At 38.4% G+C, this 21202-nt stretch overlaps 1 protein-coding gene across 1 annotated transcript in view; it reads left to right on the forward strand.

Moving 5' to 3' along the window:
• The window catches only part of LOC115421974 (serine/threonine-protein kinase 38-like), a 74092-nt gene that overhangs the window by 20525 nt on the left and 32365 nt on the right, over positions 1 to 21202 (forward strand). Inside the window, 11 exon segments of the mRNA XM_030137995.1 lie at positions 6341 to 6392; positions 6985 to 7107; positions 7451 to 7534; positions 11652 to 11775; positions 11907 to 12061; positions 12509 to 12611; positions 12876 to 12937; positions 15327 to 15366; positions 15369 to 15405; positions 15407 to 15441; positions 15595 to 15718. Coding sequence (XP_029993855.1) covers positions 6341 to 6392; positions 6985 to 7107; positions 7451 to 7534; positions 11652 to 11775; positions 11907 to 12061; positions 12509 to 12611; positions 12876 to 12937; positions 15327 to 15366; positions 15369 to 15405; positions 15407 to 15441; positions 15595 to 15718 — 939 coding nt within the window.

Genomic DNA, 21202 nt, shown 5'->3' on the forward strand with positions numbered 1-21202 from the left:
GTCTATCTCCCAGGCCTACACCCATTTATTAAAAGAAATTGAAATTTCGTACTATAACGCCCAACTACAAATGTAGATTGACAAAAATGTCATCAGTTCGGACATACGAACACCGATTTGGCTCAAATTTGACTCAGACATCTGTCTCGCAGGCCTACACCTACTTGTCAAAAGAAACTGAAATTTTGCAATACAGCGCCCCCTACAAAAATTTTGTAATTTTTTTAATTAAAATTGCTTCAGTTCGGATATATGAACACCGATTTGGCTCAAATTTGACTCAGACGTCTATCTCCTAGGCCTACACCCATTTATCAGAAAAATTTTAAATTCTGTGCCATAGCGCCCCCTACAATTTTACCTTTACGAAAATCACTTCACGTTACACATACAAACACCAATTTGGCTCAAATTTGAATCAGTTGTCAATCTCCAACGCCTACAGCCATTTATCAAAAGAAAATGACATTTCGCTAAATAGCGCCCCTTACAAATTTACCTTCACGAAAATTGCATTAATTCAAACATACGAACACCAATTTGGCTCAAATTTAACTCAGTGGTAAATCTCGCAGGTCTACACCCATTCAAAGGAAGAAATTCAATTTCAGCTGCATAGCGCCCCCTACAGATTTACTTATACTAAAATTTCTTTAGTTTGGACATAAAACTAAAGATCTGCCTCAAATTTGAATCAGTTGTCAATCTCCCAGGCCTACACCCATTCATCAGACGACATTGAAATTTGGTGCGAGAGCGCCACATGCTGAACGATGGACATACTTCTACTGGACGTGCCCGTGGCGAGGGCCTTTAGATGCCGCTTGCGGCTTTAATTATTATCTTTTTTTTTTTTTTTCTTTGTCCTGTGCTTTGAGCTCAATTTTGACCCCCTGAACATTTACGAAAACTTACCAAAGTTTGCCCAAAAGTCAGAAATATGCAAAATTTAATTTACATATAGGTTTCGTAGATGTCGGTAAAGAAATGTTGCAGCAGCGCCCCCTTGAAAAGTGGAAATGCATTACATCAATGGGAGCATGTCCAACGTAAAGTTTTTCATAGAGCCACAAAAATTGGTAAACAGATTCATCATGAGGAGACAAACAAAAAATATTATTGTGGCTACGCCCCTAAACTGACCGGAAGTCGGCTATATTGGATTGAAATTTCCAAAATGCTGAGTCAGCGTTTTTGCTGACGTATTTTAACTATCTCCTCCTTGGCTGTTTTGCCAAATGAGCTCAAAATCGGTGTACAGTATCTAGAGATGTGGGGCATCAAAAGTTAGCCGAATTTTTGGGATTGGTGTCACCATTTTTGTGTGACGACGTTGCAAACTTTGCGAAGTTTTTTCAGAAATTTGCCTTGACAAATCTTGCTTCAGTTTGGTCATCCAATCACTGATTTGGCTAACATTTGACTCAGACGTCCATCTCCCAGGCCTTCAGCCATTTATTAAAAGAAATTGAAATTTTGCACAATAGCGCCCCCTACAAATGTACATTTACAAAAATGACTTCAGTTCGGATATACGAACACCGATTTGGCTCAAATTTGACTCAGACATCTGTCTCCCAGGCCTACACCTATTTATCAAAAGAAACTGAAATTTCGCGCTACAGTGCCCCCTACAAATTTTATTTTATTTTTTTTATTAAAATTTCTTCAGTTCAGACATACGAACACCAATTTTGCTCAAATTTGACTCAGACATCTGTCTCCCCGGCCTACACCTACTTGTCAAAAGAAACTGAAATTTCACACTACAGCGCCCCCTACAAGTTTTCTTTTATTTTTTTATTAAAATTGCTTCAGTTTGGACATACAAACACCAATTTGGCTCAAATTTGACTCAGACGTCTATCTCTCAGGCCTACACTCATTTATCAGAAAAATTTGAAATTTGGACCTATAGTCAAATTTCCAAAATGCTGAGTCAGCGTTTTCGCTGACGTCGTATTTTAACTATCTCCTCCTTGGGCGTTTGGCCAAATGAGCTCAAAATTGGTGTACATTTCTTAGAGAAGTGGGGCATCAAAAGTTAGCCGAATTTTTTGAATTGGTGTCACCGTTTTTGTGCGACGAGGTTGCAAACTTTGCGAAGTTTTTACGGGAATTTACCATAACAAAAATTTCTTCAGCTCAGACATACGAACACCGATTTGCTTTACATTTCAATCAGACGTCTATCTCCCAGGCCTACACCCATTTATTAAAAGAAATTGAAATTTCGTACTATAACGCCCAACTACAAATGTAGATTGACAAAAATGTCATCAGTTCGGACATACGAACACCGATTTGGCTCAAATTTGACTCAGACATCTGTCTCGCAGGCCTACACCTACTTGTCAAAAGAAACTGAAATTTTGCAATACAGCGCCCCCTACAAAAATTTTGTAATTTTTTTAATTAAAATTGCTTCAGTTCGGATATATGAACACCGATTTGGCTCAAATTTGACTCAGACGTCTATCTCCTAGGCCTACACCCATTTATCAGAAAAATTTTAAATTCTGTGCCATAGCGCCCCCTACAATTTTACCTTTACGAAAATCACTTCACGTTACACATACAAACACCAATTTGGCTCAAATTTGAATCAGTTGTCAATCTCCAACGCCTACAGCCATTTATCAAAAGAAAATGACATTTCGCTAAATAGCGCCCCTTACAAATTTACCTTCACGAAAATTGCATTAATTCAAACATACGAACACCAATTTGGCTCAAATTTAACTCAGTGGTAAATCTCGCAGGTCTACACCCATTCAAAGGAAGAAATTCAATTTCAGCTGCATAGCGCCCCCTACAGATTTACTTATACTAAAATTTCTTTAGTTTGGACATAAAACTAAAGATCTGCCTCAAATTTGAATCAGTTGTCAATCTCCCAGGCCTACACCCATTCATCAGACGACATTGAAATTTGGTGCGAGAGCGCCACATGCTGAACGATGGACATACTTCTACTGGACGTGCCCGTGGCGAGGGCCTTTAGATGCCGCTTGCGGCTTTAATTATTATCTTTTTTTTTTTTTTTTCTTTGTCCTGTGCTTTGAGCTCAATTTTGACCCCCTGAACATTTACGAAAACTTACCAAAGTTTGCCCAAAAGTCAGAAATATGCAAAATTTAATTTACATATAGGTTTCGTAGATGTCGGTAAAGAAATGTTGCAGCAGCGCCCCCTTGAAAAGTGGAAATGCATTACATCAATGGGAGCATGTCCAACGTAAAGTTTTTCATAGAGCCACAAAAATTGGTAAACAGATTCATCATGAGGAGACAAACAAAAAATATTATTGTGGCTACGCCCCTAAACTGACCGGAAGTCGGCTATATTGGATTGAAATTTCCAAAATGCTGAGTCAGCGTTTTTGCTGACGTATTTTAACTATCTCCTCCTTGGCTGTTTTGCCAAATGAGCTCAAAATCGGTGTACAGTATCTAGAGATGTGGGGCATCAAAAGTTAGCCGAATTTTTGGGATTGGTGTCACCATTTTTGTGTGACGACGTTGCAAACTTTGCGAAGTTTTTTCAGAAATTTGCCTTGACAAATCTTGCTTCAGTTTGGTCATCCAATCACTGATTTGGCTAACATTTGACTCAGACGTCCATCTCCCAGGCCTTCAGCCATTTATTAAAAGAAATTGAAATTTTGCACAATAGCGCCCCCTACAAATGTACATTTACAAAAATGACTTCAGTTCGGATATACGAACACCGATTTGGCTCAAATTTGACTCAGACATCTGTCTCCCAGGCCTACACCTATTTATCAAAAGAAACTGAAATTTCGCGCTACAGTGCCCCCTACAAATTTTATTTTATTTTTTTTATTAAAATTTCTTCAGTTCAGACATACGAACACCAATTTTGCTCAAATTTGACTCAGACGTCTATCTCCCAGGCCTACACCCACTTATCAGAAAAATTTGAAATTTGGAGCTATAGTGCCCCCTACAATTTTACCTTTACGAAAGTACTTCACTTCAGAGTTACAAACACCAATTTGGCTCAAATTTGAATCAGTTGTCAATCTCCCAGGCCTACACCCATTTATCAAAAGAAATTGCCATTTCACTCAATAGCGCCCCCTACGAATTTACCTTCACGAAAATTGAATTAATTCGGACATACGAACACCGATTTGGCTCAAATTTGAGTCAGTGGTACATCTCACAGGCCTACACCCATTCAACAGAAGAAATGTAATTGTAGCTGCATAGCGCCCCCTACAGATGTACTTATATAAAATTTACATCAGTTTGGATAAATGAACACTGATTTTTCTCAAATTTGAGTCAATTGTCAATCTCCCAAGCTTACACCCGTTCATCAGAAGACATATAATTTGCTGCTAGAGCGCCACCTTCTGAACGATGGACATACTTCTACTTGACGTGGCCGTGGCGAGGGACTTTAGATGCCGCTTGCGGCTTTAATTTTTCTTTCTCCAGCAATTTGAGCTCAATTTTGAACCCCTGAACATTTACAAAAACTCACCAAATGTTGCCCAAAATTCAGAAATGTGCAAAATTGAATTTACATATAGGTTTCGTAGATGTCGGTAAAGAAATGTTGTGACAGTGCCCCCTTGAAAAGTGGAAATGCATTACGTCAATGGGAGCACACCCAACATGAAGTTTGTCGTAGAGCCACGAAAATTGGTACACAGATTCATCATGAGGAGACAAACAAAAAATATTATTGTGGCCATGCCCCTAAACCAACCGGAAGTCGGCCATATTGGATTGAAATTTCCAAAATGCTGAGTCAGCGTTTTCGCTGATGTCGTATTTTAACTATCTTCTCCTTGGCCGTTTGGCCAAATGAGCTCAAAATCAGTGTACAGTATCTAGAGAAGTGGGGCATCAAAAGTTAGCCGAATTTTTGGGATTGGTGTCACCGTTTTTCTGTGACAACGTCGCAAACTTTGCAAAGTTTCTTCGCAAATTTACCATTACAAAAATTGCTTCAGCTCAGACATAGGAACACCGATTTGGCTGAAATTTGACTCAGACGTCCATCTCCCAGGCCTACACCAATTTATTGTAAGAAATTGAAATTTTGCACTATAGCGCCCCCTACAAATGTACATCTACAAAAATGACATCAGTTCAGAGATATGAACACTGATTTGGCACAAATTTGACTCAGACATCTGTCTCCCAGGCCTACACCTATTTGTCAAAAGACACTTAAATTTCACGCTACACCGCCCCCTACAAGTTTTTTAAAAAATTTTTATTAAAATTGCTTCAGTTCGGACATACGAACACCAGTTTGGCTCAAATTTGACTCAGATGTCTATCTCTCAGGCCTACACCCATTTATGAGAAAAAAATTGAAATTTGGCGCTATAGTGCCCCCTACAATTTTACCTTCCCAAAAATTACTTAACTTCAGACATACGAACACCAATTTGGCTCAAATTTGAAGCAGTTTTCAATCTCCCAGGCCTACACCCATTCATCAAAATAAATTTCCATTTCGCTCCGTAGCGCCCCCTACAAATTTACCTTCACGAAAATTGCATCAATTCGGACATACAAACACCAATTTGGCTCAAATTTGAATCAGTTGTAAATCTCCAAGGCCTACACCCATATATCAAAAGAAAATGCCATTTCACGCAATAGCGCCCCCTACAAATTTATCTTCACGAAAATTGCATCAGTTCGGACATACGAACACCGATTTTTCTCAAATTTGACTCAGTGGCACATCTCGCAGGCCTACACCCATTCATTAGAAGACATTGAAATTTGGTGCTAGAGCGCCACCTGCTGAACGATGAGCATACTTCTACTGGACGTGCCCTAGGCGAGGGCCTTTAGATGCCGCTTGCGGCTTTAATTTTATATTGAATCTCATATTGAATCTCGTGAACATCGGTGGTCAGAATAATTGCATTTATAAGTCTATCATTTATTGTTTTGGTATATATTAGATTAGAAATAGAAATAGTTCAGATGAAAATGTTGACTTAAGTTAAGTTTTTATGATTTTTTTTTTTTTTTTTCTTGTATGAAACTGAAGCCAGATTTGACATATTTTTAAGCTCAAAATGCACCAGAATGCAGGAAAAAGACGTCATTTTTCCTAATTTCCTTGGGGAGCTATGCTCGTCGCCACAGTCCGCTACACGCCCCGCTGCAGGGACCCAGACTAGTTGTGGCTTTTTGTGGCTACACTCATTTTACTAATGTAGCCACAGTGGCTGTATTTTTCATTTTCCTAGCTCAAGCACAGGAAATAAGTTAGGTCTTTGACCTAAAGACATCACAATCACTGTGCATATAATAACACTTTGGTCAAACTGTGTTTTCAGGCAGCAGAAGCTGGAGAAAGTGATGGATCAGGAGGGTCTGGCAGATGAAGAGGTTCGTGCTATGACAGCCTCATATATCCTTACCTATAAGTTAGATGCGTGTTCAGTTAGGGCTGCGACTATGTTGGAGTGCATTAGGTTCATTTGTCAACTGATTTACATTTGGAGCAGGAGTGTAAGTAACAGTGCTATCGAAACTACACAGACGTAACACAAACACATACACACACACTTCCTGGGGTTCTGTCTGTAAATTCATCAATCCTCAGACAAAGGTAATATAATTTATATGAGCCAAACTGGAACTTAAGCTCAGTTGCATATGATGCTGACTGCTATAATATGCTAGAAAAACAAAACAGATATTAACGGAGTTCCTGAAATTATGTCTTTGAGGATTAATATTATCCTGCATGAAGTATATGTATAACATGCAATATGAATTTATTAATCATTTAAGATTAAGCCCTTTTTACAAAAAAAAAAAATAAAAAAAAATCTGTGGGTAGTGGTCTCAATTCTTTTCAGGTCAAGCCAAATTTCTAATTCCAACTGAAGTGAGTTATAGTTTTTCAGTGCTTTGTGGCAACTATTGTGATGTGATCCCACCTAACAGGAATGGTGGTGGTTTGTGTGCTCTGCAGAAACGTATCCGTCGCTCTCAGCATGCAAGGAAAGAGACAGAGTTTCTGCGTCTGAAACGCACGCGACTGGGCCTTGAGGACTTTGAGTCCCTGAAGGTGATTGGACGAGGTGCTTTCGGAGAGGTAAGAGCATGTTAAGAACATGGTGAATACCTGCAAAACAGTTACCATTGGCATTTGAAGTGAGGGGGGAGTGACAATGACTTCCGAGCCCACGTGTCTATATTCATTGTAGTAATATGATGATGATGATATAATAATGTTCACATGATTTTTACACTTATTGGCTTCGGTTCTTCTAAAATGGCTTGGGTGCAGCATCTAAGCCTTATAACTTGACTAAGAACCCTACATTCTGTAAAATTTTCACTCTTATTTTGTCCTTTGTGCTTTTGTGTTGTGTTTTCATCCACTGACAAATTGACTTCCTCTGACTAGTGTGAACAATGTTGTGATTGGTTTTCAGGTTCGCCTAGTACAGAAGAAAGACACCGGTCATGTTTACGCCATGAAAATTCTCCGTAAGGCTGACATGTTGGAGAAGGAACAGGTGAAGAAGAATTCTGACATACGTTTGTTTGTGCACATACTTAGAACTGTAGAAAAACAGCACCGCACCCCCATTGCTGTATAATTTCTGATTCTACTGCTTTGAAATCTATAACATTTCAGTGAACAAATATTTTTGGCCTTTAAAACAATATGACTCAATGCACAATGTCTGAAAATGCCTCTAAGTAGACAAAAGCTGAGCATCATGGAGCAGATTTTCTACAGCTTGAAAAAAAGGCAAAGAGTAGGTACAGAGGTCTCATTTCCTCTCAGACCACTGCAGTTACAACACTCTAAAAGATAACTATGGAGGTTTTGTCCAGTGATGCTAAAAACTATCAAGCCCTGCAGCTTTAATACTACTAGTTGCAGTGGAAATATAGCCAAAGCACTCTGCTCCCATTTGTGAGTAAAATGTAATGGTGAACTGCAAAATAATAATTTTTTATAGTTCTATAAATTTAATGCCCATTACAATATATAGTAATACCAGGAACTCCATCTGTTTTTCTGTCCATCCAAGATTTTTGTCCAACCAGTTTCTTGAATACTATTCACCAGATTTTTTTTTTCGATTTTGACACACATTGGTTTTACCACTAGGAGAGGTGCAGTGCACAGCAAGGTTATTATTGTTAATGAAAACAAAAGAAATGACGAAAACTAGAATTGAAAAAACATTTTCATGAAATAATTGAATAATTAAATGAAATAAACGATAACTAACTGAAAGTGTATTGTGTGCTTACAAAACTAAAATGCATAAAAATTATGGATAAAATTCCCTTCGTTTTTGTCTTTGTCAATGTCGGATTAATATCAAATTGATTTTTTTCACTCGAGCAATTTTAGCTGGCGGCACCATGTGGCCCTTCACGATCCGTCATCACTTGTGGTTTAGAGTCGGCTTCTCATCCCCACTCTAAATGGCAACATGCAGACTAAAGCTGAGAGAAAGCAGCAGAGTCCTGTATGGGATTTGTTTCAAGTGATGCGCATTTCTGTTTTTTTTTTCCAACCAGCGGGTCCTACTTTTGCAGAATTATTTAACCTACCCCGCAAATAAAGTGACATTTTTTGACCCGACCTGCAGGTTACCTGCGGGTTAACCTGCTGATCTGTGTATCACTAGTACTGACCTATTATACTGTGTGAATGCTAGGACTCAAATGCAGGGAGAAGCAGATTTATGAAAAGAAAGAAAGGGGAACAAATTAAAATACCTGGTGCAGTTGTCAGAGTCCGGTGGGAAAGGATGGTAGAAGTCCAAGTTATTGTAGGTGATGAGGTGCAGTGATCCAGCTGCAGAAAGGAACCTTCTATATGCTCCTAATGAAAAAGGTTGTGCAGCAGCAGCAGGTGGATGTGATGCAAGTCTGATTGTTGAGGGTGGGGTTCACAGCCATGCCAGAGCGAACCATGACATAACCATCAAATTATATAAACTATAACAGGCTAAACATTTTAACCTGCTATAGGGAATTTATACATGATACTGTGCATATTTTTGTGTCACTGCTTAATGAATGACCTGCCCCAACCTGACCCCCCAAAAAATGTCCTGCGGGTTACCCCCTGATCCACACATCACTAATTTCTTTGAATACGATGGCGAGGAAGATAAATGATATGAAAAATCTAAACTAATACTAAAACTAAGAAATTAGAAAAAAACGAAAACTAACAAAAAGTCAAAAATAATAAAACTAAACCAGAATGAAAAATCCAAAACTATTATAACCTTGGTACACAGTTTAATGGCTGAATTTCAAATTTTGGATTTTTTTTTTCATGTTTTTGAAAATTTGAACTTAGAAACTTTTTCCAACTGATTTCTTAAAGGCTATTCACCCATTTCGGCAGATAAAGTACACTCAGATTAAAGGGAAGACTTGCGTCAAATAGTGTTTGTCCTGGTTGAACTGAAAGACCCATGAAGGAGAATAACTTGGTTTAAAGCGGTGGGAGACTTTTGTGACCAATTTTTCATCAAATCTGTTAAACCCCAGTCATAGCCTAAGTATCACGAATCCTTATGTCTTTCTGTGATTACTCACTTGAATGTCTTGCATCACGGTGAACAATTTCGAAGTGCCATCCACCATAAACAAAGCATTTGTTTACAAACAGAGCCAGTAGGTAACTCAGGCATCTTTAGAATTTTTTCGTGACGTGCATTGTGGGAAACGGAGGTTTGCGCAGCCGCCTGGCAGTTCCTGTTGTTTCTGTGTCATGTCTGTAGCAGCTGCCGCTGCCACTGCCAGGTGGCTGCGCGAACAAGGCCAAGACTGAAGGAAGAAGACGACTCAGAGTAGGATTACTAAACTGTCTGTGATCTAGAAAAAGTATGGTCCAAGTAATGTTCTGTGAACTACGCAAGCACCACCAATATTGAATAATCATTTGGACAGCCAGTGTGTTTGGATTACTCTGTTCATTTATTTCATGAAGACAATGCACACTTTTCTCTAACATGCTGTGTGTCTTGGCTGCCGCGGTCTTAACCTTTTCCCACTTGTTCACTTAAATTTAAAAGAAAATTCAAGGTGTTAACCTATGTTTTGTTTTGGTTAAATGTCTGAGGACTGTTGACGCTTGTGTCTTTTCAGTATTTTATTCTGCATTTTACTGTACATTGTTAATGTTCCAGTGAACGTTAGTACAAGTTACTCATTGTTGAACAGTTGTGTGTCTGTGTTGGTCCTCCGCTGTCAATGTGACAACATCATCACACAAGTCGACTCGACGTCAACTTTATTGACAAATAAGTCAATCTAAAAAAATCTGGAGTCACTAATGCCCTAGTAGTGATAACAGTTATGGATATTTGATCCAGTTATTGGTAGTTATACTAGCAACAACAGCTCTAGTTTTAACAGTTGCAGTTCAGTTTGCTGTGCATCCGTGTTGCTATTTACCCCCTTCCCCCAATCTCTCTTTCTCTTCCTTAACCCAGGGGTGTCAAACTCAGATCCTCGAGGACCGGTATCCTGCATGTTTTAGATGTTTCCCTCTTCCGTCACACCTGGAAGCCATTACATTGTTATCAGGCTTCTGCAGAGCTGGATGATGAGCTGATCATTAATTGAACCAGGTGTGGCTGGAAGAGGGAAACATCTAAAACATGCAGGATAGCAGCCCTCGAGGACCGGAGTTTGACACCTGTGCTTTAACCCTTTCTCTTTAACCCCAACTGATCAAGGCAGACAACCATCCTCCAAGAGCTGGGGTCTGCTCAAGGTTTCTGCCTGTTCAAAGGAAGTTTTGCCTCACCACTGTCACCAAGTGTTTGCTCCTGGAGGATTCTGTTGTTTCTGTGAATTGGCTCAAGAGTCTGGTTTAGACAGCTCTAAATGTAAAGTGCCATGGGATAACTTTTGTTATGATGTGACACTATATAAATAAATTTGATTTGAATAACTAATGTGTTATGTGAGAGGAGATGCACAAAACAGCCAGCAGTTCACCAGATAAAAATATATGCTGCCTGGCCAAAAAAAAAAAGTCGCCACCACAAAAAAGGTCACACACTAATATTTTGTTGGACTGCCTTTAGCTTTGATTTCGCATGCATTCGGCCACCACACAACCTAGACCTGACCAACTGCAGCAACCCCAGATCATAGCACTGCACCCACAGGCTTGTACAGTAGGCACTAGGCATGATGGGTGCATCACTTCATTTGCCTCACTTTTTACCCTGAAGAGAGGCAGAATCAGATTTAGACCAGCTCTAAATGTAAAGTGTCATGAGATAACTTTTGCTATTATGTGGCAGTATATAAATCAAGATTGATTGATTGATTGATTGATAGCCTTGTCTTTACGTGCAGACATGTGCCTCACTTGAAATGATTCACTGGACTGAAAAGTGTCAATATTGCGAAAATCTCTGTTTGGCAATAAATACACTGAATGCCTTTTTTTAAATTCTCAGTCATCAGATGTATATAATGGGTTAAACATCTATGTAAAATGGAAATTGACTGGGTCATGAAGACGTACAATTGTATGGTGCTAAATGTAGTTGAGCAGTGCACCACAGTGCAGCTCATCTTCCACCTGTTTCAGCATATTCGGTTCAGATTTCATTAATCCCTGTGTGTGTTTGTTAGGTGGGTCATATCCGTGCTGAACGAGACATCCTAGTGGAAGCAGACAGCCTGTGGGTGGTGAAAATGTTCTACAGTTTCCAGGATAAGATGAACCTGTACCTCATCATGGAGTTTCTGCCAGGAGGTGTGACATTGTGACTCTGTTAAATGACACTGAGTCATTTAACCTTAGCGTTGATGTTTTGGGTGACACAAAACTGATTAGCTTTCAGCTGCATTGTTTCCCTTTGTCAGTGTTACTGTGTGCTCTTGCAGGAGACATGATGACCCTCTTGATGAAGATGGACACTCTGACTGAGGAGGCCACTCAATTCTACATAGCAGAGACGGTGCTGGCCATCGACTCTATCCACCAGCTGGGCTTCATCCACAGAGATATCAAACCAGACAACTTGCTGCTGGACTCCAGGGTGAGTCACACGTGCCAGAACTGACTTTGCTCAAATGTCCTGTCCATCCAGTATAGCAGAGACCTGTTGTGTATACACCAGTAAAGCTAACAAACTGCTGAATATGTGGTGTTCCAGAATCATTCAGACATAAAAATGTTGGTTTGGCTTTCTGGAAAAAACATAAAACAGCAAATGGAATAGTATGTGACCAGTGTCTTGCTTATTGTTCTCAGGCTGCATCCATACAAATATGTGTTTTAATGTATTAGTTATGCTGTGCACTTGGCATCCACATTACTCACATGTTTTAAACCCCCTAGAAATGGAAATGTAATTTTTCGATTTTTTGCAAGTATAACTGTCAAGCCACTGGTTGTCAGAATTCAACTTGTAGGTATGGTGGGCTCCTGTTATTCACACAGGCCACACATGAGATGTTTTTGCAATGTGTGTGTTTACTTTTAGGGTCACGTGAAGCTGTCTGACTTTGGGCTGTGCACCGGACTGAAGAGGGCTCACCGTACTGAGTTTTACAAGAATCTGAACCACAGCCTGCCCAGTGACCTCAGTAAGCAAAGTCAGGCAGCCCCTTCCATTTGTTTCCACTATTGTTTGCATGCCTGCAACATTTTGTGTTCTGTAACAGTTTTCCTTGACATAACAATAACTTTTGTTATAATGTGGCACTACATAAATAAAATTTGATTGATTGAGTGAACAATGTGGGCTTTAACGTGGCAGATATCATGACAAACATTAGTAAAAATACTAAATTCTAGATAAGGATTGGTTAAGATTTACTGTGTAACAGGCAATGGTTCTGTGTGCACAGCCTTCCAGAACATGAACTCCAAAAGGAAAGCAGAAACCTGGAAGAGGAACAGAAGGCAACTGGTGGGTCTGAGACATGTTTGAGCATGCACATTGACTTTTACTTGTCACATGCAATAGCAAGAATTCACATATGCTTAAAGGTTCAGGTTGTCTGTGGGGCTTAGGTTGCTCTACAGGTCTGATGGATGGATTGTGTGGTTGTGAAAAGAAAACTTTGGAATTTGATTAAAAAACCTACACATTTTTTTCCTACATAATTTAGATATTATAGTGGTTGACAGTAAGGGGTTTATGGTCTTATTGCAAGGAAATGGAAGATTTCAGTAGAATGTATTATGTTACATTATTTTGGGCCATTATTACTGCCATATATATATATGATTTGGAGAGGCTAAAACAATGATTAAAAAGTGGTTAGAAAATCTACTGGGGACTAAATGAAATCTGCTAACAGTCATTTAGTTAGTCTTGATGCACTTCATGCCATTTACCAAACTATTCTGTGCACAATGACACTTGAGATGGTGGGCACAGGGATGGAAAATAAGTGTATGCAGTCAGGATGAAGGATGAAATTCTTGGCCCTATGTATAGACCATCTTGGTGGGCCCCCATGCTCACTTAATATATCTCAAATATCATCTTAGTTTCATTTCATTTGTTTATTTCGAGCATTTACAGAATACATGCAAATTCAAAATTCCAAAATCATTCATCTACACTCAAAAAGGAGTGGGAAAAAAACTTATTTAATCCCACCCCTGTTCTCATCATCAAATAACATAATAATGTTTTAAATACTCACGCCTGTCCTTTGACTTCAAGCCAGAACAATGAACAAAATAGGCCTATACCAAATTGGAATGAACTCACTCGACAGTATTTACATTATATAACCAAAATGTGTGTGAAAAATAGAAACAAAGTAGTGGTGATGTTACCACTGGTAACAGTTCACTGTCAACTTCCATTATAATAATTACATACCAACAATGGTGGAAAAAAAACAAAAAAAACAATGCCGCAAGTGGTCAAGAACAGCAATAATTACATACCAAAAATGGTAAGAAAAAAACTAAAAACTGCAGTACCACTAATGGGAAAGGGCAGCACATACCAGCAATGGTAAGCACAGTACCAGAAAGTAAAGGACAACACATGTCAACTAGATGAGGAACAACAAGCACACATTAAGACAGAATATTGATGTAACATCAATATTAGGACCCTCTATCTTTATACTGGGACCAGAACATCTGTTTATATAACAGTTTAAATCTGTGGATATTTTTGGCATTGCTTGTGTTGGATGTCCAGACTGTTCCAAAGTTTCACTCCACATACAGACACCTCTATATTGAGAAAATGCCTAATTAGCAGCATTATAAGTTAAATAGTCAGACTTCACTCATCTTTGTTTTTGTTTGCAGGAAAATAAGATCATTAGCTATTGTTAGAAATGTGTTCCAACACGTGTTGTAAAAAATGATGGAAAAAATGGTTTAGCATGGTAAACATATAATTTTACATAAATATATGTAATATATAATAAACCATTTGCTAGGCTATGCACATGACATGGTATATGACATGAGCCATGTTTTGTATCGTACCTTCTGTTTACTGTGAACTTTCTACTCTGTTTTATAAACCCATATAGGCTAGGCACCTTTTTTGATGCATGGCACTCCCTGAGAATTTTTTTTCTAGTTCTTGCATTGAATTAAGTAATAATTATAAACCACCTTTTTTCAAGATCCATTAGGCATTATATCTGATTCAAATACACCAACAGTAGGTCATATAATAATTCGACTTTGCATTGTTCATTATTCATTATAACCTTAAAGTTGGAATATTTTCCACCTCTGGTTTATTTTACCAATTTTAATCCTCTGTTAAAAATAAATTATAGTAGATCATTGGGTGTTAATATTATAGTTTTTGAGGTCTGTTCCATTCAGTTGTTCTGGTAGCAGGATGGCATCTTCACAGTCCTGAGATAAAAGGAATCTTGAATCAAATTGAATGGTGATAATAACTTTGATGCTGATGGAAATTAATCTGTTGTCAAAATAAAGCCTCAATATGCTGCCTTCACTCTGAGACAACAGCTACTGACATTAGCTCCAACTGTGTGTGTTAGTTCAGTTGTGCAGCTCACCTCCTTTCATTCCCTTTTCTTGGGTAAAGACATGACTTTCTTCTGCCTCCTGCTCCTCTGGCTGTCTGACCACTCTGTTCTTACCCAGGTGATTCTGAACCCTTTTAAAAGGTGTGATGGGGGGCCTCAGAGAAACTCATCTATCATATCTAGAATCTATCGTTATTGTTACTGCAAAATTCATTCTCACCTCTTCAGTCAGTCTGGGTGAATTTCTAGGCTTGGAAACTTAAAGTAAAACACAAAAAAAAATGACATGCTCTGATTCCACCCTCTCCCCTTTAGGCCTTCTCCACAGTGGGAACCCCAGACTACATTGCTCCTGAGTCTTCATGCAAAATGGATACAACAAGCTCTGCGACTGGTGAGCCTGGTGTCATCATGTATGAGATGCTCATAGGTAATAACTTCACATCACTGGGCACCACTGGAGTTTGGACCATTCTTGTCATCGTACTTTAGTCATATGAAGTTTTTATTTTTTATATTTTTTAACCTGTATTTTTTCTTTCGCACAAATCTGATTCAAATTAGTTTGTGTTGTTGTTTCCAGGCTATCCTCCATTCTGCTCAGAGACACCTCAGGAGACATACAGGAAGGTGATGAACTGGCGGGAGACACTCATCTTTCCTCCAGAAGTGCCTATATCGGAGAAGGCCAAAGACCTCATTCTTAGGCAAGAACACACATCAATATTTAACCGAAGCTACAGTATTCCACTGTTCATGGTTAGCTGATCACTCAGCTGTTCCAGGAGTCTGCACACATAAAAGTACAAGTATCTAGGGGTGGGAGATATGGCAAAAATATATCACGATTTTTAAAAAAATAAAATCATGATCTCAATTTTATCACATTTCTTTACATTGATCTTGAGACTAATTTGCAAGTTCCGAACAGTGCAACCAACAATTTCCCTATGTAAAACATTGCCCTAAAATAAAAAATATATTTTATCATCCAGAACATTTTTAATTTAGTTTATGCCATTTCGCCAACATGTGCCAAGAACATAAACATACTAAAATGTAAATAACAACACTCTGATAAGTGCACTCTTGAACATAAAAACTAAACTGCACTTGGTTTTTGAGGTAGCTTTCAATAAACATGAGAAGTAAAAAAAAAAAAAATACAGAACAAAATATCAATGAAGAAATGCCCATTTTAAATAATCCTCCAGGCTTACAGAACAGGTGGCTGGTAGCTCTGGTTTTTCAACTGGTAATTAGTGTATTGGGTGCTCTTGAATGGAGGAAGAAGTCCAAAATAAGAAGAATAATCCAGGCACTCCAAAAAAGTATAAATGTGAAACGTACTTACTACTCTTCTCATAGATTGCCTTTACTAAATGTGTTACAGTTGTTTGCATCTGTTTAATTCTACCTGTTGCCTCTGGCTGTGGTTTGGCTGGTCTTCTAGTTCAGTTTGACTCTCCAACTGTTTGGAATGCTGTCTCTTCAGCTGATTGAACAGGTTTGTAGAGCTGACATTCGTTATTCTAAGAGTGTAATGCAATGGACCTGTATGTGGAGGACTTGTGTCGGCATCTTGTGTGTGTACTGTGAGCAGTAATAGCTATGAAATGTCAGAGAAAAGTAGACATAAAGGATTAGAGTATGCATTTGAGATCTACATACACCAGAGCCTGACCGATATGGGAGTTTTGGAGCTGATACTGATATTGGGGGCTTAAAAAAAGCAGATATCCGACATATTGGCCGATATATGAAATAAGAACATTGATATACACAGGATATAATAGTCTTATATTAGATAATGGTGGACATGTGAATCAACAGCTGTATGTTTATCTCACAGAGATAATTTACACAATTTTAAAATGCTGTATAATAGTCATATATTAGATAATGGTGGACGTGAATTACAGTTGCATCTTTGTTTATCTCACAAAGGTAATTTACACAATTTTAAAACGCTGTATAATAGTCTTATGTTAGACTAGGATGTGACCCGTGGGGAACCACGGGTTGTAGATGTGATAGTTTTTATGCGTGGCAGAGCAGACTTGTGGGAAAAGAGGCGAGTCTGTATTTTATAAGTAGTGACATAAAAATTGTTTGGTAAATCATTCTTAAAAATGTAATTGACAATTACTATAGAGTATTAATACATGCCTGCAGAATGAAAATTGTGAGGTACACAGGAAGTGCACGGATGGGGGTGGGGGCTGAATGGTTGGTAAGACGGGGCAGGATAGCGGTCCATGATTATTTGGGGGGGATGGGGGTCTGTGATTGTCGTGGGAGGTTGTAACGGTCAGTGATTGTCGGAGCAGGGGGTAGCAGTCCGTTATTGTTGGAGCAAGGGGGATAGCGGTCCGTGCTTGTCAAGTGAAAGTGAAACCGAACGCACTTTACTGTTCGTCTAACTCTCCAGGCAGCACGGTAACACACAGGTGCAGAGTGACAGAATCTCACACAGCAAAAAAGTGAATCCATCGGTTATATATTAACCGATGTTGATTAATCGGTGATACCCTGTAATCGACCAATTAATCAGTCGGGCTCTAACATACACAATATAATTTGATCAATAAACACTAGTTAGATTAACACAGTGGGTACAAGATAGACATAGTTCTTACTCCTCAGCCGAGGGTATTGTAATCATTTTGTTGTCTGTCCATTCAACATAATCACATAATCTCATTATCTGAAGAATGCATTGAGATATCTGCACCAAATTGATACTGTGGATACATCTTGGCATGGAGCAGAAGCCTACTGAAAATGGCTGACCTTGACCTACTTTTTAAAGGTCAAATGGTGAATCAACAACATAATGGCATTATCTGAAGAATACATTGAGATATCTGCACCAAATTTATACTGTGGATACATCTTGGCATGGAGCAGACGCCTTTTGAAAATAGGTGACCTTGACCTAGTTTTTCAAGGTGAAATGGCCTTGTCCTTCTGCAGTTATAATATCTGAGTACTTTTCACATTTAAACGGGCACGTGCAAAGCAGGGGGCCGGGGGGGCTTGAGCCCCTGCCGCTTTGATCCTCTGCCTACAAGTGCCCTTTTTACTCTTTTTTTTTTTTTATTCGCAAAAAACTGCATGACTAAAATTTTCGTGACTAAAATTTTGATCAGTGATAATGAATGTTGAGAGTGGTTTAATTTGGCTGTCACTGGACCTGGTCATGGTGCCTTTTCATCTGTGTCACGCCCTGCCCCTTCCTCCTGTGCAACCGTGCTTGCAACACACACACACGCACACGTCATGCGGTCTGGAGAATGAACGAGGAGGAGGAGGGATGCTCCGCGATTCGAGGTACGTGAGAGTCCACCCCGCTATCTTCCCAAAACATTCTCTTGTCGCTTTTGGTCCTGGTCCTATTCTTCAACACTATAGTTTTGGGGCCAAAAAACCGATCGTAAGTGAGTAAAATAATTCAATATCATCGTCACGTCATGGAATGAGCTCACAGATTAGCACACTCTAACAGCTGGGTGCCCACCTGAGTCTGAGTCCTGCTGAAGCACTCACACATATTAACTTCTGTTTTATTCCATAACACTGTTGAGTTTTAGCCGCAAAATTCTAACACATGGTAATAGTCCTCACTTGCTGAAACAGTCACTTTATCTTCAGTTTTCTCTGTTTTTGCATAATACCTTTAAGGTTTACTCTGAGCTTTAATGAACATCTACATGATCAGTAAATTAATATAGGGTAAAGTAACACTGAAAAATGCAAAACGCAGGTTTTTATTATAATAAATGGTGATAAATCACATAAGAAACGTTAAAAGGAGAGAAAAGAAGCATTTAGAAGCTGCCATAAAAGTACCACTCGTCTTAATGGGCTAAAATGTGCTGAAGTAATCAAATTCTGCTTAACCGATATAAAATTGCATAAAAAGAAAACACATCCAGTCCTCTTCTCATCCATATACCTAAATCTAGCCCTTTGGTGTACAAGAGTCATAAAACTTATGTAAAATCCCCCGACTCTTCATCAGTGCCAACACTGAATCTTCAGTGCCAACAGTGAATCTTATTTGAAATAACCACAAACCTCCACAAATATTCCCATCAACTAGTCAATATTAAATGATACAGCTATAAATACTACAACATAAACTTTATTATTATCATGTAATGTTAAATGGTTGGCTTGGGTTAACACTTCCTCTACATGGTTATTTCTTAACTGTGGAAAACCTAAATATCATCATAAATATGTCCTATAATGAAAAGGAACTAAAATATTCAATGTGTTCACTGTGAAAGTAGGGGTAAACCAGATGTAAAATGAAGGTATTTCTAGTTATTAACATTCACTGTCATACTTTTTATACATAATTTAACATCTGCTTTTAAGAATTTGTCTTGGACTTACACAGCAAAAATCAAAATCTTACCAAATGTATTATTCTCATTTACTAGTCAAATATCTCATCACACTTAAAATAAGACATAATCACCTACAGAGTAACTTGTAAGGGAGATAAAAGAACTTATTTTTAGACAACAGATCTAGAAATCTTATTTCAAGAAATCTTACAAGATAATTTTCACTTGTTCCATTGGCAGATTTTTTTGGTGAATTGAGCAAAAAAAAAATCTTGAATTAAGCCAAACAAAAATCGCCAATGGAACAAGTGAAAATGATCTTACTAAGATTTCTTGAAATGAGTTTTCAAGATCTGTTGCTAAAACCAAGTTCTTATATCTCACTGAAAAGTTACTCTTTAAGTGATTTGTCTTATTTTAAGTGTGATGAGATATTTTGACTAGAAATGAGAAAAATGCACATGGTAAGATTAGATTTTTGCAGGGTATTAACACAAAAACTTCTACACATTACATCTTTATTTCCACTTATATGAGAAACTGAACATCAAAAGAAACCTATCACATAGTCTATGTGATGCCATTTCACTAATTTTATTAAATATGAAAACAAATTCTTTCTTGTTCTTAAAAAAAACCATTTTATTTATTTATTTATTTATTTATTTAACCTTTATTTAACCAGGAAATGTCCCATTGAGATTAAGAACCAGCTTTTACAAGGTTGTCCTGGCCAAGATAGGCAGCAGCAACGCAACACATAGTTTCAAGAATACATACAACATACACACACTCTCGACAAAAACAGATGATAAAAATTGCATGTACAGGCAGATTAAGAAAAGCAAGTGCAAGATATGGAATTGGCCTCAAGAACTCTCAGTTTGGACTTAAAAGTCCTCAAAGAAATCAACTCAGTTAGTTTCCAGTCTTTCTGTAACTGATTCCATGCATGAGGTGCAGAACAACTAAAAGCCTTTTGACCCATTTCTGTACGGGCAAATGGAACAGACAGCAGAATGCACTCATTTGTTCGAAGAGAATAATTTTCAGAATTTCTCTTGTCAATTAAGGTACAGATGTAGCTAGGCAAGAGGCCAAGTATGGCCTTCTATATAAACAAGTACCAGTGGTTGGTCCTTCTGGTGTTCAGAGCAGGCCATCCTACCCGCGAATACAGCTCACAGTGGTGAGTCGATGCTTTACAGTTGGTTATAAACCTCAAGGAAGCATGGTAGACACTGTCAACCTTCTGTAGGCACTGAGCAGAAGCATTCATGTATAAAACATCTCCATAGTCCAATACTGATAAAAAAGTCGCAGCAACAAGACGCTTTTTTACTTTAAAAGAAAAACACAATTTGTTACGAAAATAAAATCCCAACTTTAGCCTCAATTTCGCCACAAGGTTTTCCACATGTGGCTTGAAAGTGAGGGAGTTGTCATTAAAACCCCCAGGTATTTATATGTGTGGACCACCTCATTACATTTCCTTCCAGAGTGGTCACTGAGGGTAATGTTTGCGGAGGTGTCCTTGAATTGGAAAACAACATGTTTAGTCTTGTCTGCATTGAGGACCAGTTTCAGTTGAATTAATGAATACTGGACAGCAACAAAGGCTTTCTGCAGGGATTCAATCGCCTGGACAAGAGTTGATCCAAAGCAGTATATAATGTATCATCTGCATAAAAATGCAAATTAGCACCTGGCGTATGCATGCCCAGGTCATTAATATAAATAATAAATAAGAGGGGACCTAATACAGAGCCCTGTGGCACCCCCTTGTGGACAGCAACAAAGTCAGAACACTGGCCAGTAAATTTGATGCACTGA

Source organism: Sphaeramia orbicularis, chromosome 7 (genome assembly GCF_902148855.1).
Source record: "Sphaeramia orbicularis chromosome 7, fSphaOr1.1, whole genome shotgun sequence".
Lineage (NCBI taxonomy): Eukaryota > Metazoa > Chordata > Actinopteri > Kurtiformes > Apogonidae > Sphaeramia > Sphaeramia orbicularis.